Source organism: Rhyacophila brunnea, unplaced genomic scaffold (genome assembly GCF_057557595.1).
Source record: "Rhyacophila brunnea isolate RB1 unplaced genomic scaffold, BYU_Rbru_1.0 scaffold_10, whole genome shotgun sequence".
Lineage (NCBI taxonomy): Eukaryota > Metazoa > Arthropoda > Insecta > Trichoptera > Rhyacophilidae > Rhyacophila > Rhyacophila brunnea.
In genome coordinates, this window is record NW_028232752.1 from 36,222,652 (window position 1) to 36,249,148 (window position 26,497).

Genomic DNA, 26,497 nt, shown 5'->3' on the forward strand with positions numbered 1-26,497 from the left:
CAGTTATTGTAGAATCAACGACGATATTGACTGTAGAACGGGAAAAGGACGTAACTCTCAGTTTTGTCAAAATAGGTTTTATTGGATAATAACGTTGTACAAGACTAAATATACGTTGTGTCCAAAGGATGTAAGCTGCAAATACCGATTTATTATCTAAACTTGGCTGGCATTTTTTTTTAAAGGAAGTGAAGTGGGAAAAACGACTTAACCGTCAATTTTGTCGGTTTTTCTTTAATTAACTCAATAATTAATATCAGTTTAGGAATATAAAAACGAAATTATTAAGTATCATGCACTTCACAGTTATGTCTATTTTGTATTATAACTTTGACCGAAAATCATAACAAAAGCGTTTGGTGCCTCATGTAAAAATTTGATTGTGTGAATTACTTCCTTTTTCCTTTCTAAAATCGATATACTTCTCACATTCAGCCATTAAGTCTTTCGAGGGCTCCAGCTGATGTTATGGTGAAGAAAACAGTTACGGTTAAGGTGACGAGCAAGCAAGATCAAAATAGTACTTCTGCATATAGATACTTTGTCTCTTTATAACCTTCTGTGACTTTATATAATAAGGTCACAGAAGTTAATTCCATATAACTGCGTTGTTTAATCAAATCCTTCACTCTAATAATATGTTACTACACCGACATACTAGGTACCTACAATGCTTTTTTTTTTTTTTTCGTAGAGTTTAAATTTTTGAATAAAATACCATTTTTGTTTACAAACCAAACATAATATAGGCCCCTATAGTGTGAAAATGACAGTAAAAAGCCTTTTACGAGAAATAATTGTTAGTCATGTGTCCAATCTTGTGGGATCTTGTTCAACTGAAAAAGTTTTATTGCAAGAATCCATCCCAAAGCAAAAATCATGATGCCATCCTAAATATCAACCATAAAAGCTAATCCGGCATCCCAAGTCATTGAGTATCATTTTTGTTAAATAGATTGTATATTATATAGAACCATACACCAGCGGAACCAACTCACAGTAGCCAGCTGTCCCGCTAGATTGGACCCAGCTTAGCGTCCTAACTACGGTTCCATGACAAAACAGAACAGTGACAAAACAGAACAATGATAAATATAACTATGACCTTTCAGGAAAAATATAAATTTAAGGTACTGTTCGGTTATACGGAATACAGCGGAAAACACATTTTGAAAATAGCCGATAAACTGGATTATTTGTTAGGTTAACCTAACCAAACCTAACCTAACCTAAACTAACCCAAATTAACAAATAATCCAGTATATCGGGTATTTTCAAAATGCGTTTTCCGCTGTATTCCGTATAACCGAACAGTACCAAATTTAATATTGAAATTGTCCTATCTCTATTATGTTGATAGATTTATAATAGCACAGATTTTCAATATGCCATAATAAATCAAATTATATACCTAATTTCTGCATTCCAAATCGCTAGAAAGCCTCAAATTGTTTAAAAAAATATTAAACAATTAGATGACCTAGTCATCATCATTAATTGCGGTTAATAGGTTGATTGGATTTCATGGAATTGTTGGTAATTAAATCATAAAATTATGAGTAATTCATTGTTATGAGTGTTTTAATGCAATCTTATTTTTTCCTTGTACGTTTCGTGGTTTGTGAACATAATATTTAAAAAAAAATGACTTATGATGCAATAATTTATTATTAATTGTAATTTTGTTGGTAATCTTATTAATAACCTATTATAGTTTCAAATATAATATGATGCAAAATGTCATACCTCGTCCTGGTCAATATCACCTGTTTTCGTAAATGGAATAGTAATCGACATTGTGAAAAGTTTTCTCGCCAAACAACAAGGAATCAGATAAACAACTAATGAAATGGTATTCTGAGATTCATAACATACTGGTATAATGAGCTTTTTTAATATTTCGCGTAAAATAAAGCAGCAAAATTAGCAAGACAGCCCAATCAGGACAATTATTGAAACCATAGACTAATATACAATAGTTTTGATGAATATCTTTAGAGAACTGTCAACAATCATAGACTATTAACTCAAAAAAGTACTTTTGGGAAAGTCTGAAAACAGAAAAAATATATTAGTGCCAAAAATACACTTCAAATGATTTTAACTAAGATATTATTTTCCGATTAGTTATTGAGTTCCAAGACCCACTATTTATAGTTATAGGTAGGTAGGTAACTGATTTGAATTGCTAATAATTTCTTAATACCCAAACTTAATCCAATCTTTTTCAAAGACATACCTATTGTATGTCAAAATTCTAAAGACAAAGAGATTGAAGAGTCCAATCTCTTGAAAAACGAAATGGAAATTTATGTTAATTGCGTTTTTTTCAGCATGGGTGTATCGCCGGTTACTGGTCCCTCAATTAACTATTGAGAAAAGAATAATTTGATAAGTGGCAGCATCGAGTAGCAACTAGCAGTACTTCGATGACGTTTAGATCTGTCGTCATTTTGAAACATTAATATTTAAAATTTATTGGCTCAGTTAACTACTAAAAAGTAAATAATACACCAATATAAATGGCGAATGTGCTTACCTCGTGGTCTCCGGACAAGAAATACAGCGATAGAGAAAGGTTCATATTTTAAAACATATGTTTTCGTAAACAGCTTTCATGTTTAGGTTATAATTCTACCAAACATTCATCCTTGGCATGTGAATGGAATAATTATTGTTGTTTTTAGTCGTTATATATAAATTGAGTGACATTAGTTTTGAATATACGGTTAGGTTATCTACTTGTTCATTTGGCATGCTATAAATCAAGTTGTGTTCTATTTTCAATAGGTGGGTTTGCATTTATCCAGCATATATAAACAGTAAAAAGACTCTCGCCGAGGGCAGGCGCATGGCCAAAGACCAGTGTGTTGAAAATCCTACTCCTCAGGAAATCCGAGATGTTTTGGCGGCTTCGGGTTTCAACATTGGCGTGGAGAATAAACTATATCCAAGAGAAAAAAGCAAGGTGAGAACTGTCTATACAAATTATGATTGCTACACATCAGTAGCCCATGATATACCTATCCGTAAGACCGATAAATGAATAACATAATTTTAATAAAAGCTTTGCAAATGGAAAAATATTATTATATGCTTTAACATATTCATCGCCATCAGGGTCCGTTGACGGGCACTGTGACTTCAAGGGCGCCGCGGGGGTTACTGATGATCGGCATGGAAAACTTACAGACCTATCTTTAGGTTTTTATTCAGCACCGGCGGTCACACGTTCTGTGTATTTTTCTATATGGGCTGACCTGCGTAGTCTTATTGTATATTACTGCAATTTGGCCTGAGAATATTCCTTCAAAGTAACTAAAGATAGGCTCGCAAAGTAAAAGTTAATGTATGCACTGTGACATTTTTAATTAGATGATGCTGAATGACTAATAATAATTGGTATAAGCTAATTGACTAATCTGAAATCAAAATGAATAAGTACGGTCAAGCTTACAAAAATAACTTCACGCATAGTCGTCTGCGCTTGCTAGAGCGAGACATGTGAGTGGCAAGGTGGGCCGGTTCCGTGCAATGTGATAAATCATCATATTGGGGCTGCAACGGACTCCTGTGACCCAACAAAAAACCAAGAATCGCATTAAAAATGCATCAAGAAAAGGATACTTATATTAACAAACTTTATTCATGTTCTAATCCATCTATCCATCCATCCATCAAAAAACCAAGAATCGCATTAAAAATGCATCAAGAAAAAGATACTTATATTAACAAACTTTATTCATGTTTTAATCCATCTATCCATCCATCCATCAAAAAACCAAGAATCACATTAAAAATGCATCAAGAAAAGGATATTTATATTAACAAACTTTATTCATGTTTTAATCCATCTATCCATCCATCCATCAAAAAACCAAGAATCGCATTAAAAATGCATCAAGAAAAAGATACTTATATTAACAAACTTTATTCATGTTTTAATCCATCTATCCATCCATCCATCAAAAAACCAAGAATCGCATTAAAAATGCATCAAGAAAAGGATATTTATATTAAGGCGAATTCTTTGCCTCAATTTACGATCAAATGTGACTTCAACGCCATCTAAAGGCATCTACAGGCATCTACCATGAATTTCTAAAAATGTGTTACTAAAAACTTTCGTCGATCGCAACCAGATGGCAATAAAATATAAAATAAAATATTGTGTGTCGCCACATATTAAAAATCATAAGTTTGATAAAAATGCATTTAAATTTATTATATATTTACTTACCTATGTAAAAATATTTACAATTAATATTTCCCCATAAAATATTTACAATTCTAACATGTCGATTTGATTTAAAGTGTTTATGATTTTTACATTTTGTTTACCGTAGTTATTTTTACAGTGGCAATACAAGGGTATCCTGTCCAGTCAATGAACCAGATTTTTTTACGTTGTCAATACGAATTAATATAAATATTTTTCTACAGTAAAATTCATTTATAGTAGTAAATGAACATTTAAGTACAAATGTTTATAAGATTGAGTTTAATCTTGTACAATTGACAATTACATCGAATTTCTACTAGAGGTGGAATAAAAGAATGATATGAAATGAATAGCAAAACAAATGCCATTCGAATTATTATTAAACAAAATAAGGAATATACAGTTGTACTTGGTTATTACTAGGAAGGTTGGACCGGCTGAATTTGCTCGTTATAAGCGGTACTCGTTATATCAGAGAATAGGTATTTTTATTGTCGGCGAAAACAACAATTAGACACTTAACTAGTGTCATAAACGTAATCTGTCCCCGGCGGCATCCTGTCCGATCGGATTTTATTGCTTAGGGTTTAAATGTCTTTAAACGATCAACACATTACCAGTATTTTAGCTCGGTATATCCGATAAGTATCTCGTTATAACAGTGAATAAAAATGTATGGAGAAAATCATATACCAAATGTCAATGACTGTTTCCTCATTACATCTGAGATCTCGCTATGTCCGAGATTGTAATAACCGAGTTCGACTGTAGTTATAATTATGACAATGTCGATATTATATAGACATCCCAATTCATTTCGTTTCAACCATGTCCGGTCCTAATGGGTTCATATGGGCCTCCACAGAGTGGACGGTTTGTATTAACTAACTAACTATATCTGAGATAAGAATAAAGTAAGACACGCAACGAATTGAATAAAAAAGAAGTTGGAGGTAAGAAAAAACGTAAATAAACATGCGAACAAATCTTGATAAGCAAACCCAAGGACAAAATAAGTGACAAATTAAAAAAAAAATTGTAAAACGTAAGAAAAAAATTTAGAATTTGAAGTAAGTGCACCACTGATTACATAATATTCTAAGAAAAAGACAGAACGTTATTTCTTTGAAAAAATCTAATGTCGATTTTAAAGAACAGTGCAAGATAAAATAAAAGATAGTTTTATTTATTTTACCTATAAATGTGTAAGTGAAATGGATTTGGAGATATAAAAAGAAACCTTATTGGCCCAGTGATTTCTAGGTAATTCCCTGAAGATCTCGAATAAATAATTAAAAATTATCAACACCTATACCATATTCCTAGGTATCTACTATGATTGAAAAGTAGATCTTAATTTTTTGTATTTATGATTGCTTCATAAAAAAACAATATTTACGACTTTATGATGTAGCAGATAAATAAGCAACTAAATAGTGATCCAAATATTATGAAAAGTTGAACTATCAAAGCATCACGGCATAAAATTAGTAATACCACGGTTATACACAATTTATTGTACCTACCTATTGTTATAATTTTCTTAGTTCATTTAATCGTTTTTAATTTAATTTATTTTCAAATTCACCTCTTATGTGTTCATTCACTGAATTGTTTACCCTATATTTTATGGAGAATAATAATAACTTCTATTTTCTACATACTAAATTATCAACCTCCACTTTTTGACAGGACGGCATACAGTTATATAGGCACGTAGATAATAATTTTAAGGCCGTAGACAGGAATGAACGTTTGATGGCCCAAATATAGTACAATAGTATGTATGTAATTAAAGTTAGGGTACAAGTCGGTTATCCTGGATACAGCGGCAAAGACATTTTGAAAATAGCCTATATACTGGATTATTTGTTAGGATTACCTAATCTAACTTAAACTAACCCAAACTAACAAATAATCCAGTATATCGGCTATTTTCAAAATGTGTTTGCCGCTGTATCCAGGATAAACATATAGAACAAAAGTTAGTGAAGTGGAAGTTTGTCGAGGCTGTTTTGATCGGGTCTTTGAATAATATTGTGACTAGAAATTTTAACAATTCTTATTATTTTTAACATTGTATATTGTTCATAATTTTCGCGACTACCACGTGAATAGACGATTTTTTTTTTACTTATAACATTTTAAACACTTAACATAAATATGGATAAATTGTACAGTTACTAGACAAAGATTAAATTTGATGTGTGTCAGAAGTATCTTAGGCATTTTCGCTCGTATGCTTTCTTTATATTATTATGAAACTATATTTATTTTAAAATCGCTTTATAAAAGGTAGGTACGTCAAAACAGTAATAAATATCTGAAATAATTACACAACACTATTTCAGAAAGTGGAGGTTGATATATGTAGTCCATTGACATATGCTCCAATATCGCAAACAAAAATTATTGACAGCAGAATTAACACAGTTTTTGTCTTCGTACCTGGCGAACCTTTATTTTCAATGTATGTGTGTGTGTATGTATTTTTTAATCTATGCAAGTACTGTTTCAAAAATAGTTCGATTTATTTCCGCGTTAGCAGCATATGTCGATAAAGTCTTGTCAAATATTCATTTTATTTACAATCGATTCGTTAATATACAAAAATACAAGATTAAATTTAAATAACTAGCCTAAAAATTAATAAATAATATTTTTAATAGAAACGCTAAGCGTTTTTTGCGATAAATTATGTCTGAACCGAGATGTTTCGATTTTAATTGCATGCTTTCTAACCTCTAAATCGATGTTTTTTAAATTTGAAAAAAAAGATATAAGGATATAATAAAATCCAATTAACGTTTAGCGTTTCCCTAGGTAATAGATTTACGTACATTTTTATCGTAATTTTGATAATAAATCTTATGTCATTCATTCTTACCACCCGATAGAAATGTACTGAATTTGACACGTATTTTTGGTATATAGAACTCCACGATACATCTTAATTTTTTATTTTATTTTTCTCATTACTTTTGAATATATATTTACCGATTAATAAACTTTTCTAGCTATTTTTCGATAACAACTTTACATAGAGACATCACCTTAACAAACTTTATTCATGTTCTGTTTGTTTCATTCATGTAAACTACTATATTATACAATGTAATCTCAATATTAAATGCCCGGAATTCTTATTTTCCCACTATTTGCGCGTTGCTTCTGCAGTCCCATTTCATTTTAGTATATTTTATACCCAGTTTTACATTTTTATGTCCTGCAATATTCAAAATTTTATCAAAATTCCTATATATTCATACAATTCCAAAACTATGAACACATTCAATTAAATGCATGGCAGGCAATCATTGAAATGAATATTGAGGTGCGGATGCACATGTGTGTTTCTATTATAGAAATGTCTGCAATGCCCAAGGTCAAGGTTATATCTTAATTTTTGAATGACAAAGAAATGTTAGTTTTTCAATCTTACAACAGTATCTTCTTCCCCTTTGTGACACTCAATCGGCCGGTGCGGAAATCTGGATGTTGGACCCGTTAAACCACTGTGAGGCTATCAGTAATCAGTCGAAAGAACATTTGATTTTTTTGCAATCTTTCGATTTGTAGCGATTAACATTCCCATTTCTCTTTGTACTTGAAAAGAGTAAAATCAACAACTCTACTTTTTTTGGATGAATCTTTTATATTTTCAGGCTGTTGTCTCCTCGAAATTTAATAGAAGATAATACTTTACTTACCTTTTTTTTAGGAAATATTCCAGCGAGGTCGTATTCGTGTTCAGTTGAAGAATGATGATGGAACTCCGTTGAATCCAAAATACCCAACCAGAGATTCAATACTCCTACATTTAGGGGATACTATTCCTAAATTGAAGACCCGACAAAACCGGTAAGAAAATAATATTTATTACAAAGTTGGCAATATTGGCCACGATGGCAATCTCAGAACATCTTTTAATATGGTCGATTTGGTAACTATAGAAAAATTAATATTCTCTGCGTTGGCAGCATGGAATGTATTGTTTGTAAATAAAAAGAAAATTGGTTGTCTTGTTTTGGCTACTGATTTACGTAATTAATCAAGTAAATTCTAAATGTTAATAATCTTAAATAAAGAAATACTTCTTAAATAAATGAAGTGAAACTGAGAGGATGATTACTAAGACTAACGATTAAATTAGATATTTCACGTTGCAGATTCATTTGACTGCTTTGACTTTGGTTATACTATTGATGAGCCAAAAGTTCGAGGACAATAAGTTGTCCAATTTGTCAATGCTTGCTACTGATACTGACCAATGGACGATCAATGAACGAGTACAAAAGTTGAGCTTTGACAAATATCATAGTCAAACATATTATCGTAATGTCTTCTGATAATTCTGAAATTTCGTGTTGTTTTTATGTAGACATATATAAAATAATATAGAAGTGAAAGCAACACACATTTTACGTTTTTTTTTGAGGTATTTCATAAATTCAAATAAAATAATAATTGCGAAATCTCTCATTTTCTAATATATATTTAAATTAACAAATTAATCATTGAAAAAGTTTAAAACGATTAAAGGTTTTTTTGGTCCGAATGGTCACGTATTAATCTCAGATTGAACTCACGTAGTGGTTGACGGACGGATTTTGGGAACTCGGCAAGTGAAATATCAAACAAGTTTGAAATCCAACTAACCTGGTCTGTGGACATAAAAGTCTGAAGAAAAAAAAAATTGAGGACTGTAAATCGTCTGACTTGCGTGCCTATGGAGCTGAGGCATATTGATCATAACAAGTTTTTTTATACAATAAACCATTATTATTTAGAATGCTTAGATGAATAACTACAAAAAATCATCAATAACAGTACAAAAAATAACAATTCATCAAATAGTTATATGTTGCCGGGTTTCAAAGATGCCAATGAATATTAGAATAGAATATTAATCTATTTATGTCTACCAATTTAATAACACTAAATGCTTTCTGGAATCGATATCAAGTATGTAATATACAAAATTCCCATAATTAATTCTGCTAGGCATACCTAATCAACATTATTTGGAAAGTCCAATGTATAAAAAACTTTTGGTTTGTCACATAAATATAGTGATTTTAAACCTTTTTACTTTTGAATCATTTTGTAAAATTTCAGGGAATGCAATTAACTAATATTTTTGCAAAAACATTTTTAATTTTTATGCGTTATTTTAACACTTTGAATATAGTTCAATATTGTACGTGAACTGTAACATTAGTGTACATATTTATTGACAGAAACAAGACAAGCGGTGCATATTAATAGCGACACTCATTATGTACTGACTATTCAATTCCATTGTGGCTACAATTAATTAAAATTTTCGCTAAATACTTCTTTGACGCGATATATCTAATCATGCTAATTTTTCAAAATAATTTTTTTAAAAATAGGGTATTTTAAACCTTTTTTTACTATGTTACCAAAAAGTTTATGCAAATTCTCGTGGAATCCCTGGCACTATTCGCGGGAGCCCCAGGGCTTCTTGTATCTGGTTGGGAATTACTGCACTAATACACACAAGGAATTTTTATCTCTTTTAGCTGAAATCTCAGACCACACTTGTAAAGTTTGCTACAAATTAACCTCCAATGTGAAATGTCTTGCAGCTAATTGGATCATTAGCCTTAGTAACCATTCGTATTTGGATATTTTCTGCCCGTAGGAATACTGAGCAACCATTCACCCACCAACAGACCAGTGGTCCTCAAGTAGCCCAGAAGAGCAAAGGAAAGAAGGGTCGTCGATAAAATATATATCCAAAATTTCTTACATTAATAAAATATATTCTGTTTACTTATTTCAATGTGTACATGGTTTTTTTTTTTAAAAATTAAAGGTCATTTCAATATTACATACAATAAGTATTTTATACTTTTATGGAATAATAGAATCCTAAATTTTCTCATAATTATGATTTATAGTGAGGAGACATTGACGTTTTGCAGTTGACAGTTTGTCGAGGTGCAACTGCATGTTAATGCTAATTGTGGTCCACGTAGAACAGCCTAAGGTATGTTTTGTATTATGTACATAGCCTGGTGTCAATGAAAACCCGTGGCATTCTTAATTTCGTTTCTTCACTTTGAGTCGACTCAGTATCTGCCATTAGCATCACATTTAAGTGTGTCTAGTCTTTGTCTTTCTCTTACCATGACTGCCCACGTCTCGTAGGCGCATATATAAATTGGGAAGGAACACATGAGATCTCTGGATCCTTTTGATATCAGTCTTGCACCCACCTTTATCAGAGATACTCAACCCGAGATAAACGTATTATCTGACTAAGTAACAAAGTTCTATTTCCAGAATTGATTCCAAAAAATATCAGTAAAATATAATAGCTGTATGACCGTGGATTTCAAACATTGAATAAAAATACTTTTTCATTGACCCCTAAACAGTATTTCTGCGATCATAATGCAAGAAGTGTGTACATAGGTATTTTATTGTTCTAGTGACGATTCCTTTATTTATTGATGAGCAGTCAACTGAAAATTTTCCCTTTAAAATCACCTTTGAGACTTTGTTAAATTTTTTCTGCACAAGTCCTGTTAATTGGATGTGAGAATTTTTTTTTAAAGGTCTTCTTTCAGATTCATCAATAGAATATTGTTAATACGTGGTATATGGGCCAAAATTACAGTACAGGCTGGGGCGTGGGAACTTCCTTTTTTGAAAATGAAACAAAAGACCGTACAGGTTTAAAAAATTTTTATTCTTATTTTTCGCCTGTCACACAACATTTAACATTTGATTTTACATTGTTTTAAAAATAATATCTTGTAAATGTTACCCTCCATTGTCAATACACTGATTCAGTCGAATTCGGAAGTTTCGGTTCACTCTTTCAAGCATTCCGACTGGTATATTGGCAATTTCGGCTCGGATGTTGATTCTGTAGGTTTTCCAGGGTCTGTGGATGATCGTTATAGACCAGGGATTTGAGATAACCCCACAAGAAATAATCACACGGGGCTAAATCAGGCGAGCGCGCAGGCCAGTTTACATCCCTTCAGGGAGATCAGCCGCCCGGGGAAGGCTTGTTTCAAAAAATCCATTGAAACCCTGGAAGTGTGGGTTGTGGCCCCATCCTGCTGAAACTACACATTGTCCAGTGCCATTTCTTTGAGAATTGGGAAGACAAAAAAAACTCATGGATCATAGTCAAATAACGGTCTGAATTCACGGTTACAGCACAATCGTTTTCTTGAAAAAAGTAAGGGCCAATGATCCCTACTCTTGAATGGAACTTGACACGATCCGAATAAAGGGGTCTCTCATGAAGTACCCTGGGATTTGTTTCACTCCAGTACCGCAAATTCTGTTTGTTAACACAGCCACTAAGATGAAAATGTGCCTCGTAAGAGAAGAACAAAAGTGCGTCATTGGGTAAGATGTCAACCAGCAGCTCACATGATGTTTGTCGGGTTACATAATCACACAAACAGAAACCTTAAATCCAGCCCCTCATTGAGCCCTCCCTCTCCTCTCTGTGACCCCCACTAACTTCACAATGCCGGTTTGAAAAAAGGAAGTTCCCACGCCCCACCCTGTACATATTTGAAAAGACCATTGCTCTCTGGGTTGGTATTGTGTAAGGTTTTAATTGGTAATTAGCCATTTGGAAGTGTAGATATGCATATTCACTTTCGACCGTGTCTGCGATAAAGGAAGAGTAGTAGCATGCTGCGTTTAACAGCCACCGAAGCATACGAATCTTCCATTCCAGACAACCACCTAAGCGATAGTGCCCATAGAACGCGTCGAGCGGGCGAAGTCGGCGTATGAAGCGTTTATTCATAACCATAATCACACGTCTCTTGCCGCGCATTACCGTTCACCTATGTAATAAGCGGCCCAAGCAGCACAAAATAATTATTATTACAGCGTCTCTCATAACAAAGCAATAAAAATATTATATTATTTCGGGTCTTGTAATTAATATTTACGATGACATTATTCAACCAGCGAAATATAGGACACGGAATAAAATTAAACAAAGAGATCTCTGTTATTAAATAATTGCTTCTCGCCCGTCGATCGACGACGCCTCGAGCAGCGTGATTTTGGTAGCCGTGTTCAATGAATGGACTTCTTTGTATTTTCATTAAATCGTATCGCCGAGAAGCGAAAAACGGTGACTCATGCGGCAGGCGGGGCACAAGGCATCGTCAAGTCCAGTGTGCGCTGGCATATTTGATTACGTTGTATTTTCGATGATTTACGCGCCACTTGTAGAAATTTTGCGCGGGCGCCGCACTCGCTGCGTCAATGGGCTTTATGCCTTAGGTGCCGTAGTGCAAACTTTGAATTCCATTGGAGTTTTGAGTCGACCATGGTCAAAGAAGTCTAAGTATAAATCTATGACAAGTTAGTATTCAGTTCTGTTTTCTCTCTTTCAGTCTCTTTAGTTTGGCCTACACAAACAGTTTTCACTCTGGACTTGTGTGGCTTATTTTTCCCCGTGTTGTTGTTCCTTTTCAGTTTAAGGTGGACTAGTTTCACGTGTGTGTACATGGCACCGGAGTGAGCGAATTGGATTCCACAATATTTACATGAGTATGGTTTTTCACCGGTATGGGTTCTTATGTGAGCATTCAGCACTTGTTTATCCTGAAATAAGAAATTAAATCAGTTGCCAGAAGAAATGGGTTTGCCATAGCTATGTTTACAATATCATGTACATAGTTGTATTGCAAATACAAATGTAGTTTCATAATAATTAGTGAATGGAAAGCTTAACATATCTACATTAATTATATGTACTTAGGTATTATAATAACACCCACGGTGGCCGTGCGGTTTAAGCGTTGGACTATCACTCCGTGGGTCTCAGGTTCGAATCCTGGGTCTGGCTAGTACACATTGTTTTTCAATTTGTGTGAGTCAGGGTATGGACCCAATAGGTTGAGCAAGTGGCTGACATCCATTTCTCGTAAAAAACAAAAATCTGTTAATACAAACCTCTACTCTGTGGATCGGATCTTAGGATCGGACATGGTCGGAAATAATTTTTTTTCTCTATAAGTGCGATGATCCATGCGAAAGGTACAACAGAAATGTCAAAATATAACATGAAGTGTACATCGCAAATTACCAATATCATCACAATTCAATATATCGACCCTTAATCGGCAGAACAACGTAAGCGACAATTCATAAATTTTAGAGAAGGTTTTTTCTTAATTATTTCCGTAATTAGTTCTAAAAATGAATTCTGTTAATGTGGTTACTAATAATTGGTTACTGCCTATACGGAAATTATAAAACAATTGCATTAATGCTTTTAGTTTTCGAGATAGTGGCGGTAACGCTGTTTTGCTTATGTCTATGACGCGATATTTTTTCCAGACATGTCGCTTACGCTATTTGGCGTAGTTGTTTTTATTTATAAATTTCATGCTAATTATCATGCCAGGGCATTAATAATTAAGTAATAAAATAAATAACATAAGTACCCATTTATTTTACGAAAGGGGGCGTTGTTAAATAAATTAAAAATACTTTTTAAATTAATATTTTTGCTTGTAGATACTTAACCACATAGGTAAAATAAAAATAAATGATTGGTATTTTTAAGGGTTCGCTTATATTATTAATATTATTAGGTATTGTTATTTTTCAAAATGAAATATGTACGTATCTATTGTCCGGCAACTTCATCTTGGCTACGTGGCAAATCTGTGAACTACAATCCCATCCAGTACAGCTAATCGAACTTCCGGTTTCAAATTAGGAACGCCCCCAAATTATTCATTGCATTTTTGACACTTCGTATTGGACGCATCTATCAATTTACGTAATTTGAAGCTTTTTATTTTCAAAAGATGTCTAAAACAATACGAAATGATGTTCGAATTATTATCAGTAAACTTTTGATTTATTGCGAAGAAGAAAAATAGTCGTATTTAAAAGGCGAGCCTATACAATACTTTCAACAAGCCCATTTTACGGGTTCCTGTCATGTCAGGTATGTCAAAATTCAGTGTTGTAATACTAGAAATATTTCCCCAAATACTGGAAATTATGTTTGTATATTATAAAGTTATGTGTATCGTAATCTATTTTATTAATATTTTTAGACGTATAATAATTAAGTATAAATGATCATTAGTTAGTTAATGAATTGTCCTTGTATTTTTAAACCGATAAGTAGGTAGGTACATATTGTTTTAAAATTTATGTAAGGTGGATATAATTTAATTTATAGAAAATTATTTTCATAGTATGTGTTTCTACAACAATTTTACTAAAAATACGATATAAAGACATCATTTGTAAATTATAAAACATGTGATTGGGTCATCAATATAATATTGAATATGTAATATCTTTCACTTCTACTTTTTTAGTCATAATTTGTGTTCTAGTTATTTAATTAATAAATACTTGCAGCAATATTATCAGTTAATGTGGGTTCAATGATACATTTCCTTCCAAATTCAATAATTATGCTGTATTAATTAACCTAATATAATAGTAATAATTAAGGGGGAGACGCATGCCAGCAGAGAACCTAGCGGAAATATACGAAGCTTGCAATTTGAGATTTTTTTTGATAATTTACAATTTCAACTGTAATATTTAATAAATATGTATCCGAAAACATTAAAAAGATTTTTTATTTTTTTTTAAACTTAAAGATAAACTTACAATTGTAAAAAAATGTAAAAAATGTGAATTCGTTGCAGGGTCAAATCTTATTATTGCATTATATTTTATGGTCATATTTATTATTAAAATTTAGTTTATTAAGTTTTAGATTTTATGTGGTGTAGATTTTTGACTAATTCATCGTTTTAATATTTTTTATATATATTTTAAAAAACATCGATTTTTATAAAAATATAAATGTGTTTAACTTGAAATCCTTTTTATTTATATCAACTCGAGCTTCAATATTGTGACCATGCCTAAAATAAAATTTGATATAAATAAAAAGGATTTCAAGTTATACACATTTATATTTTTTTTAAAATCGATGTTTTTTAAAATATATATAAAAAATATTAAAACGATGAATTAGTCAAAAATCTACACCACATAAAATCTAAAACTTAATAAACTAAATTTTAATAATAAATATGGCTATAAAATATAATGTAATAATAAGATTTGACCCTGCAACGAATTCACATTTTATTACATTTTTTTACAATTGTAAGTTTATCTTTAAGTTTAAAAAAAAATAAAAAATCTTTTTAATGTTTTCGGATACATATTTATTAAATAATAGAGTTGAAATTGTAAATTGTCAAAAAAAATCTCAAATTGCAAGCTTCGTATTTTTCCGTTAGGTGCCTCTTTTCGCCTCTGATAGTATAAGCATCCCCCTTAAGAGGTGAAATTATTTGAAAAAAAAATTCTATTGATATTTATTGAACAATAATTAGACTTATAAATTAATGTACTTATAAACTTACTGAGAATAGAATTGATATAAACTTAAAACCTAATTTCGCGGGATATGTTTTCTCAAAAAATGACAACACTGTGAAATATTTTATTCGCGACAAGGGCGACTTCCTGTTGTCGCCTAAATAATGTTGTCGTACAGTACTCGTACATAATTAAGTACGGGGACCTACTAATTATGATAAAATAAAATTGTAATCTTACAAAAAAATTATTGTCCCTTATTTTTTAAGCAGTAATCGCTGTATTATCCTCATTCACATCTTCCTGATCGGATTCCGGTAAAGTATCTTCCACTGATAATCTATGTGGCCGTTTCATAAACTCATCCGTCATCTCTGAGGGATATTACATTTAACACAGATACTTTTAAGATCGTTATACTCGATCTCCGATATTGGTGATTTAGCACTATACAGCAAGGGTGGCTGGCGTTTAAAGCATCACAGCATTTGATCGGGATCTGATGACATTTTCTAGGTCTAACAGTTTAGTCCTACTGTCACCAGAGTGGGTACAATATTTGGTAAGTTTTTTTAAATTATGCCTTTTGTAATTCACCAAATTTAATTTTGAACTTTGAAGCAATGCAAGTAGCAGCGAGAGATTTCCAGTCACGGAATTCTGCTTATGAAATGATGACCTAGCGTTGGAAATGATGGTGGGTCATTCTGATAGTGCCCAAATTACTCTGATTATAAATGACTCAATTCTCGCATGAATGGAATCGACCAGCATCGTAGTACGACCAGTTGGTCTATTCTATACTTTATCGACCGCTAAAGTGATAGATATTATCAAACTTAGGGTAGGTTTGTATAAAAGTATTAGTACTTATTGCAACAATTACAACCAACATATTGTAATTGTTGCAATAAGTGCTGTATTCTAACAGCAGTAACTGCTGTTAAAATGTAGCGCTTATTGCAACAATTACAATCAACGTATTGTAATTGTTACAATAAGTGCTAATTCTATGATACAAACCTACTCTAAGTTTGATAATATTTATCACTTTAGCGGTCGATAAATACAGAATAGACCCACTGGTAATAGAAAATGTATTTCTATCAATTCAATGAAAGTTGAATTTTTCATAATATAAGATAGCATAGCCAGTGTTGCCCGGTTCTTATTCTGACCAATCACAGTATAATAAATCCTTGATTTTTTCCCGCTTTGTCAGTCCTATCCAAAGATTTGTGCATTATTTCGGAGATCTCATTACTGCCACGTTTACCATCAGTTTCACCCCATAAAAAGCAGTATCCATTATTTTTTCCACTTTAATAGATACTTTCATTATAGTATGCGTATTTTCGACTACGGAGTTTTTTGCACCTTCTCAAGGTCAAAACTTGCGCACAAAACATCATTGTGATCTTTACTTTTGGCCAGATCATTAAAGAACATCTCCTTGCATTTATCCTTTATGGTAAGGGGACATTTCTAAGTATCCATTTCAATTAGCCGAAGTCTCTTGTCACCAGACATATTTGTTATTTTCTCGCAAAAAGAACACTATTATCTTTTTTGGTAGATGAAAACCCAAGTTGAACTTACTGTCTATTAAATACGTTTCTGAAAACATTCTGAATCACGACATTAGTGGATTCATTCAAAGAATCCAAATTTTCAGTATAAATTTTATATATATTTTCAACATTTCAAAAATCTACAGGAAGATACTATTATTCGTAGATTATTCCGACAGTAGTGAGATGAAACGGCGGGTAATTATTGTTTAATAAACTCTATTACCAGGTTTATTTTATCTCAGCCAGTTTTACTGGACGGCGCGAGCTTTGCTCTCAAATCGGTTTTCGCACAACTCACTACTAGACGGACCACCGAATAAACCGTACCGTAGCTTACACTATCAAATAACGTCGGTTACGTTGTTTTGCTCTACTTTATAATGCGGTACAAGTTAAAACGCTAAAAGGCACAGACCCTAAAAAAATGTCATGCGAATGAGATCGGGCTCTAATATTTTTGTCACTTACGCGCTAGGTGATATTGAACGGTTCTCAGTTTAAAACGCAATTTACCAAAAAGTGTCGCTTACGTTGTTCTGCTGATTAAGGGTCGATATATTTTGTAAAAATGTTGAAATCAAAAATAAATATTTTTTTAATTCAAAGATAAACCTTACAAATTAATAAACAAACTGTTATAAAATGTATGTTTCTTGATTATAGTTTTTTTATGCTTGTTTATTAAAATATAGTTTAATAAGTTCATTCAAAGATCGAGATATTTGAATAATTATTCATAGTTTTAATGTATTTTATATTTAATTAATTCAATTATTGATTCTACTAAAAAATTTAAATTTAAAATCTTTTTTATTTATATCAAATCGCGCTTTTCAATATCGTTCCAATACAGAATTAAATTCAGGACAAAATTCTCTGGGAGGAGCTGAGCTAAAAATAGTTGAGTTTCATTCTGGAGAGATTTTTTAAAATTCAGGAATTTTTTTTTAGGAGGAACTAGAGAAAAAAAACTAGCGTCTATGCAAAAATAGCTTCATTTATTACCCCGTCTAGCCTATTATATTTGTTAATGAGAGTTGGTAGCACTGGCAGTCCCCCTTAATATTAGTAAAGGTAAACTTTTAATAACCGTTTAGGAGAGTCTTCGCAACAGTTGTTCAAATAATATTTTATCATAATTTTCTATCATTGTTGTTTATCGCCGGTTGTTGGAGCATTTTAAAAATGGATATCATTGTCAACAATAAAATCAAATACTCACAGTAAAACTTTTGCCGCAAGTCTCACAGATATGATCTCTGGGTTTTCTGTATCCCTGATGTACCGCTCGGATGTGCGTCAACAGAGTCCTCTTACTGATAAATGCAGCTTCACACAGCGTACATGCGTGCGATCGTTTGTTCAGATGCACTCCATCCATGTGCATGGAAAGTTGCAGACTGTTGGTATAGCGTGCATCACATAATTTACACCTGAATCTGTATGTAGACAAAATCAGAACAGATTAGTTGAAAAGTCGATTTTTTACCTTTATATTTTTTTTTATATCACCACATCAGTTTAATTATCACATAACCAGAAGTGAAAATGACAATTAGGAAAAGCTCATTGTCAGCCATTGAACCATTGAAAGGTCAGATCAAGTGAACGATGCTACAGACGGTGGAATGCAGGCATCAGCTTTAAACCTTCGTACATTCTGATGTTTGGTCCTCTTATAGTTTTGCGTTTTGAAAAGCGGGTGTATGTATAGAGATTACGTAGGTACACTCAAGTTATTTTACGGCTCACTTGATATAAAAAAAATTCATTAATAATGAAAAATAAATTTTCACAACACTTGTTGGGGTATCTCATAACCCCATGTGCAGTCGATAACGTAGCAAAATAACGAAATAAAGATTTCAACGATTTAGAAAAGAGTCAACGATTTCCAAACTGGGAGTCGTGAAAAGTTTAACACAATGTAGCCACAGGTTTGCAGTTTGCAAATGCATATTTTATAAAACGGCCGCTAGTTATAAACTACATAAAAAAACAGTCCTATAAAAGGTTGTCTGCAAACCTGTCTGAAAATATGGAGACTAATTTTATAATACCTCACTTCAAAACTACCTATTGTGAAGTGCGTTGGTTCGTGAAAAAATTAAAAATAAAAGTGTCAAATCATAATGTTGAAATTTGAGGCAAATTTGTTTAGGAACGATAATTTTGTTGTCAAACTTATCTATTTCGTTGGAATTTAAAAAAAATTGAGTGAATAAATCAATGCAAGGACAACTAATGTATTCACTGATTTAAAAAGACAAAGTGAAGGCATTCATAAAAAATTGGAGCTTTGGAAATCTAAATTACAAAAAAATAAGTTAGCCATGTTTCCACTTTAAAATGATTTCTGCGCCAGATAGGTATATTGAAGCAAACAAAAATCTATTTACTGAGTTCTTGGTTAGTTTGCTAATCCACTTTTCACATTATTTTATTAATAGTAAAAAAAAGTCGTTTGCGAAGCTTCTTTATTTCAGTGCTATTAAATATTTTAAATATGTGGTTGTGCATTATAATTTGATGTGATACCTATATGATAATTGATATACTTAAATGATAACCCCCGTGTATAAATTAGGAAACACTACATTAGAGCACCACACTGGCCTTAACCTCAGCGATAGGTAGGTGGACCCGCCAAAGATCCTGGCCTGGGGGCCCGCTTTAGGATGTGGGACCCATGAAAGAATCCATTTGTCGATGATGAATTTGGATTGACTACTATTGAAATTGATTGTGCTAATAAACAAGCACATTCATCGGATGAAAAACAAATTAATTTAAAAATGAATATAAAGTACCTACTTAGTAAAACCTTGTTTATTTTTATATATTTTTTTTCATTTTTGTATTAGTACATTGTTGACTATTTAAAAAGGTGTCTGTATTATTTAATGAAATAAAGGGGGGGAGGCGCCAAGATTAGATTTTTTTAAAAGGGAGGCATAATAACATAAAGTTTGGAAACCACTGGTCTAAGTTGTAATGATAAGCAAAATTATGATAAGGCCTTTATTCAAGCATACACATGATGTAGGCCATTCAAATTTTGACACTGTTTTCAAGCATTAATGAACTAGCTTTACTGCGCATGACATATTTACATTTGAATATGTAAAGAACATACATTCAATTCATCAAGTTTTGCTACCTTAGATCGACTGAGTCACGCACATGGGATATTAGGAAAAAAACTGATATTCCGGATGCTGGAAAACAAATGAAGACCTGGTTGACCTTGTACAAGATGGAGGGATAGTGTCGAGTTGGATTTAAAACCTTGGGCGTCCTAAACTGAAGGTAAGCGGTTTTCGACAGAGGATGGGAGCAGATGCCGGAGGAGGCCATGGTCCATATAGGGCTTTTCCACCAGAAAGAAGATGTAGTGAACTTACGTGAGTTGCTCTGGTCTCAAATGTCGAGTCCCTCGTTTAAGATGCTGGTTCAATTTGATCTGCGTTGCATACGAGAGATCACACTCGACACAGTAGAACTTTTTAGTGAGCGCGCCGCTATGAACTATGCGATGCTCTTTCAGATTCTCCTTCAGAAAGAAAGACTTGGGGCATTGTTCGCAGGTAAAACACCGCTCACTCTTGTGTCTCGTCAGGTGTCGGTTGAGGTTGTCTTTCCACAAAAACACTTTAGGACATAGATGACACTTATATTCTTTGGAGTTGTTATGAATTCTTAGGTGCTTTATGTATGTGTACTTGTTTTTGTATGTCTTCAGGCAGATATCGCATTTTATGGATTTTTCCGTCTGATCGTGTTCAGTGTACATGTGTGACATGACATTTTGCTTGCTGATGAGGACTTTGGCGCACAGTTGGCAGGTGTAGCGCATGGCATGCGTGTTGCAGTGGTTGGTGAGATTGCGCCTCGTGTTAAAGCGCTGACCGCATACTTCACAAACAAACTGTCCGGATACCTGTTGATAACAGTCCCATTTTAATTAAATTACTTTTGATTCGATATGATCAAAATTTAAGAATGCAAGATTGTTTTTATTAAACATGCATATCTAAAAAAATGACTGAATCATTCTTAAAGGATGTTTCTAGTAGGTATGTGTACGAAGTTATTCCAACTTATGTATTAGAGATGAACTATAACTTGAGGTGCGGCGATTTGAAGAACTAATAGCACATAATATACAGGCAACACTCACATCGCGACACTAGCACTAAGGTCACAGCTCAAGTTATAGTTGTCGTTAAGTTAAAAAAAAAAAATGGATCTTAAACATTCACTTTTGAGTAGGGTCGTCACAACTTAATACTAGGTATATAGTACAAATCACATACACTAAATAGATAATATAAACAAACGAATGACGTGTAAAAAGGTCAAAGACCGCAGACTGTAAATACATCTCTGAAAAATATACGGTGCCTGAGATGTACGAATGTAAACATTTTTGTACAACCCTGCACTACGACATCTCTAAAATGTTAGTTGAAACATTTGACAAAAGTCAACAGATTTGTATATTGAAATCATTAAAAAATATAATAAAACGTTTAAAGACATTCAGATAGATGTTAGTATGTATCCTATTTTAATTATCTCAGGCTTTGGTTCGTATGGAGTAGATGTGTTCAAGAATTTTACTTTGTATACTTACCAAATCATGCTTGAGTGTGTGATCCTTATAGACAATTTCATGGGAAAAACCCCTGGAGCAAGGTTCACACTTGTACGGAGCCTTGATGTATTCTTCGGAGAGCCGCCCCTTTTGCACTTCTAGGAGTTGTTCTTGGAAGGTGAGAGAAGTGAGCACAAACAATGAAGAGTTGAATGTGTTTGCGGGGGTGTCGGACTGTTGGCTTTTTATTTGCGGCATACGCCCGGTTTTGGTTGACTTTTTTCTCTCTTTAGATGATTTGACCTGACAAAACAATTGAAAAAATAAATAATGATATTCCTACTAATGTTCAGAATACTTCATACAGCCAAAATAATCATATTAAACATACATAGCGCAAAAATAAGCCTTTTCTTTATCTTTACAGATAGGTATAAAGGATACTTATAAAAAAACATGAATTTAACTCTTTTTGAAATAAAGATAGTTTTATCTAATGCTATACATTTTTACTTTTATATAACAGTATTTTTCATGTTGCAAGATTGCATGTGTGGATCAAAAAAGTTCAGAAACTTCTGAATTTTCACGCAATAATTGGTACTCGTATGGCGGATGCGTAATAGAACGATAGTGGCGAACCTGCAGGAAGAATTACGAACCACACCGCACAGAACATTTTGACGTTTACCGATTATCTACGAACCTGTCTGAAAATAGCATCATGCAATGACAACATTGCGTCTCGCTTACACTTGAAAAATGAGATTAGTCAGTTCTTTTACGTATAAACAGTTATTATCGCGATAGTTTAAAATGCACACTATTGGTGCAAGTAAATCCATGCATGTGTGCAGGCATTATAAATTCTATAGAAGTCTTCTAGAGAAGGAAGGGTAGAAAATCTATTTTTATAATGAAAATATTATAATTATAAATTAAAGATGAACTACATTCTTGCTTATACATATTACTTTCTTTTGCTTAGAAGCTTTTTTCTTGGCCACCGGTTCATTATCACTGTCATCAAACTGGCAATCGTCCAGTTCTGTTTTGATGTGGATCTCTTCTGTGTCAGATGTCTCTTCATTGAAGTTCATCTTATATGTATGTTGGTCTGACTCAATATCATACTCCTAAAAATAAATAATATATAGTTTTTCAACGCTATAATATATATTCTTAACAGAAATACCTGCAGGAATCGTTTAGAAATGATATAATCAAGAATTTGAAATTTTAAATATGTAAAGGAAACAAAAATCATCTCACTCATGATACCTATGATTGATATTTAGTTGTGCGATAATATTAAATTCATCTTTTTTTCATGGTGTCTTCTATTGAAGGTTGTCAACCATATTGTAGTATATCTCCCTATCCAGGGCCAATTGTGTCGGGTCACTGACACCTTGGACAATGAGCCACTTATGGCAGTTGCATAGTCAAGTGAATTCATGTCTTTGGCCCACACTTCTGCTGCCCTCTATCTTTCGGTGTATTAGTAGTGGAGTAAATCATACTTCTTATTGCGAAAATATGGCTGAAGTATGCAGCCTTCCGCCTTCGCTTGATAATAATTCTAATAGCTTATTGGCCCATCTTAAACATCCTAATTGGTGATGTGATCAGCCCAGGAAATTGCATGTCAACACAACCACATCTAAAAAGTCTTCAATTTCCCAATGGTGATTATTACATTACCTAATGTTAATAGAGAGTAGTAATTAGTGGGGAAATAGATTTTTTAAAGGCAAAGTCGATATTTAACAGTCATTTTTTTTTAATGCCAATTTCTTTTTTTTTTTAACTAATCCAGCCCAAATTTTTTACTGCCGAATCTATTTGAGATCAAAGTTGCGACTTTTTTTTTTGATTTTATTACCCAAATAATTTTTTACCAGTGAAAATTTAAGAGATTCTACTTCTACTCAAAGTCGAGAGCTTTTTTTTCGTTTCAAATTCCCTTTAAAAATTTTATTTACTTGTCCCTGGTAATAATTTCTTGAATTATTGAGATTGAGCCGCTCGGCCATCGTAAGCTATATATATTATATCATTAATAAGCAGCATTTCACCAAAGTCACTGTAAACAAGTATTATTGTTTTTGAACAAACTAGATAATAACTGAAAATTAAATATAGAACAGAAATCCTCAGAGTAATTTAAATAAATGGTTTATGTGGACAATAATTATTCAACGTACACGAGGTATGTTTTAATTCCCGGATAAATGTTATTTTTGTTCTATCATAGTGATTAATTTGTTCTTCAATATCGCAGTGAGTAATCATTTCTGATAAGCTTGTGAATTCGCCCGTGCATGTAATTGTTCATGCGGTCAATTACATGGACGTAGGAAGAAATAAATACGAAATGAGTAAAAATAATAATTTCCTTAAATTAAAATAATGGAAATAAAAACCATTTTGATAGTATTTTTAGTTGGTTCATCTTTTTTCAGTGGACATCCATAGAATTTTATATCCAGGATTCGATGATCACGATCAGAGGTGAGGGTATGATGATGGTGCGGATGAAATTCTGTGATAGAGATTTCACTGGAGCCCAATCTTGACTTTGTGATGTTACCCCTTTCGTCTGTGAATTGCTGACTACCCGGCTGAAATAAAAATTGCTGTTGATTTAATACAGTTTTGATCTACTGATGGATAAAATCCTCCGTAAGTCCCCTCCACTTCTATTGTCAATAGCTTTTCACTGTCATGTATTTATACTAAACGTTAAATCTGTTTTAAAGAGTCTCTATGGACAACTTAGTACCCCTTTGGTCTGGTGGCATTTGTCTACCAGTTGCCCACTCGCCAGACATATCCAGCCCAATGCCATTTCAGTATTCTTGTATGATTGCTTCAACATTGGTTTTCGTTTGTGGTCCTTTCACATTATGTCCAACATGCACCTTTCCAAATTGTGTTGTGCAACTATTAATATATTGATTCCTTTTAGAGCTACCACATAAGAAAGCACTTGAGACTGTGACCATTTATGGTCACATGCTGAGGACTATAACATTTCTCATACTGTTTATATACGACATTCGTACATGCTGCATTGGCTACATCGAATGCGAGCAACTTTGTGCTAGCTCTTACATATCATTGGTAGCACACATTGGATGTACACATAATGATTTCCTGTTTCCTGATACCCTGTTTACATGTGCATGGATTTACTGCTGACAGTATGTATTATCGTGCTAGTTGCAGGATTGCATGCATGGATCAAAAAAGTTTCGCAGCTTCTGACAGTTGGAACTTGTACGATATTTGCGCCTGCGCAGTAGAACAATAGTGGTGGACCTGGCAGAAAAAAAAATGAACTACACTGCGAAGAGCACTTTGACGTTTACCAATTTCCACAACCAGTGAAATAGCACCATACAATGACAACAATGTGTCTCACTTACTCTTGAAAAATGAGATTGGTGGGGCAGTTAGCAATTTTATGTGTAAACAGTTATTATCGTGATGGTTTAATTTACAGAAACTCATGCATGTGTACAGGCGCTATTAGGTATCATGGCAAGTCAATATAAATAAAACATTATATCTAATCATTTAATGATTACCTATGTAAATGCATTTTAACTAAGTACACAATTATTTAAATGTTTATTAACTTACTTGAGAGTTTGAAGTAATATAGTTTTGTAAAATGATAGAACTATTATTACATAGTGTTTTGAAGAGCACACATTTGGAAAGCAAAGCGCAGCATTGCCAACATAGCCACGCCGGTAGGGCATCTTCATGAGAAACCTAAAAATGTGGATATCTATTCCTTAACAAATACCTATTTTAATTTACCAACCACCAAGCGTGTTTATTCATTTTATTACAATATTTACGATTATAAATTGAATCATGCGATTGAATAGTTAAACGAAGGGGTAGCATTCATTTAACTATAAACAAATTATCAATTTTACTACTATACTTATGTACCTCTAAGTTTGAAAAATGTGCAATGTTTTTAAACATGTCGTCTGTGAAGATATATTTCATATTTAATTTAGACGCTAAGCAACATCGACATATTTTTCTTCCAAATATATTTTTCGGTTTCATTATTTTATAATAAAATTGATTAATTAAATAAACACAAGAACGTTGACGTTAGTAATATTATGACAGTTTGTTATGATGCGGATTAAGTTGGTAGAAGTGTGTTAATATTACCAATAGTGTTGCCATATTTTGAAAGTGGAATTATAGTACAGTGCCTTCAAAATTATAGTATTTCGGCCAAAAATATAGTACGCGTTGAGTGACCAATAATTTTCTGCATTTTCAAAAAATTAAACGTGGGGTAATTAACGTCTTGTTTTTTTTAGACAAAATTCAAATGTTAAGTCAGTGGTTTCCAAACTTTATGTTACTACGCCTCCCTTTAAAAAAATCTAATCTAGGCGCCTCCTCCCCCTTATTTCATTAAATAATACAGACACCTTTCTAAATAGTAAACAATGTACCTACTTATGAATACAAAAATGAAAAAAAATAAACAAAGTTGTACAACTTATATCACATTAATTTTTGACGAATGTGCTTGTTTATTAGCACAATCAATTTCAATAGTAGTCAATCCAAATTCATCTTCGTTCATTGCCAAAATGATTCTATCATGGACCCCACATCCTGAAACGGACCCCCCGGGTCAGGATTTTTCAACCACATATTTAAAATATTTAATAG

At 32.7% G+C, this 26,497-nt stretch overlaps 3 protein-coding genes across 4 annotated transcripts in view; 1 reads left to right on the forward strand and 2 right to left on the reverse strand.

Annotated features, from left to right (window-relative positions):
• The window catches only part of qm (geranylgeranyl pyrophosphate synthase quemao), a 13,521-nt gene extending 11,559 nt beyond the window's left edge, over window positions 1–1,962 (reverse strand). Inside the window, exon 1 of the mRNA XM_085953877.1 lies at window positions 1,747–1,962. Coding sequence (XP_085810003.1) covers window positions 1,747–1,797 — 51 coding nt within the window. The 5' untranslated portion in view covers window positions 1,798–1,962. The remainder of the gene's footprint in view (window positions 1–1,746) is intronic.
• A 458-nt stretch (window positions 1,963–2,420) lies between these two features.
• On the forward strand, window positions 2,421–10,079 carry Srp19 (signal recognition particle 19). Its single transcript, XM_085953911.1, has 4 exons — window positions 2,421–2,578; window positions 2,791–2,968; window positions 7,944–8,083; window positions 9,891–10,079. The coding sequence occupies exons 1-4, from the start codon at window positions 2,523–2,525 to the stop codon at window positions 9,973–9,975; spliced, it is 459 nt and encodes a 152-aa protein (XP_085810037.1). The 5' UTR covers window positions 2,421–2,522; the 3' UTR covers window positions 9,976–10,079.
• Window positions 10,080–10,923: 844 nt separating this feature from the next.
• LOC147079166 (uncharacterized) lies at window positions 10,924–25,949 on the reverse strand. Of its 2 annotated transcripts, XM_085953891.1 has the most exons (8): window positions 25,748–25,949; window positions 25,427–25,561; window positions 24,205–24,402; window positions 22,753–22,914; window positions 21,818–22,081; window positions 20,586–21,121; window positions 18,404–18,620; window positions 10,924–12,841 (listed from the first exon to the last, which is right to left on the reverse strand). In XM_085953891.1, exons 1-8 carry the CDS (start codon window positions 25,868–25,870, stop codon window positions 12,590–12,592), a joined length of 1,887 nt encoding a protein of 628 aa, XP_085810017.1. In that variant the 5' UTR covers window positions 25,871–25,949; the 3' UTR covers window positions 10,924–12,589. The 2 variants fall into 2 exon arrangements, with proteins under 2 accessions (XP_085810017.1, XP_085810025.1); XM_085953899.1 differs by lacking the exon at window positions 25,427–25,561.
• Between the last annotated feature and the right edge of the window lie 548 nt (window positions 25,950–26,497).

Coding starts and splice junctions, on each gene's coding strand:
- Srp19 (XM_085953911.1), top strand. CDS start 2,523: ATGGCGAATGTGCTTACCTCGTGGTCTCCGGACAAGAAATACAGCGAT. Junction 2,579..2,790: donor AAATACAGCGATAGAGAAAG/GTTCATATTTTA, acceptor TATTTTCAATAG/GTGGGTTTGCATTTATCCAG. Junction 2,969..7,943: donor ATCCAAGAGAAAAAAGCAAG/GTGAGAACTGTC, acceptor CCTTTTTTTTAG/GAAATATTCCAGCGAGGTCG.
- LOC147079166 (XM_085953891.1), bottom strand. CDS start 25,870: ATGAAACCGAAAAATATATTTGGAAGAAAAATATGTCGATGTTGCTTA. Junction 25,562..25,747: donor CACATTTTTCAAACTTAGAG/GTACATAAGTAT, acceptor CCACATTTTTAG/GTTTCTCATGAAGATGCCCT. Junction 24,403..25,426: donor ATATTACTTCAAACTCTCAA/GTAAGTTAATAA, acceptor TTTTTATTTCAG/CCGGGTAGTCAGCAATTCAC.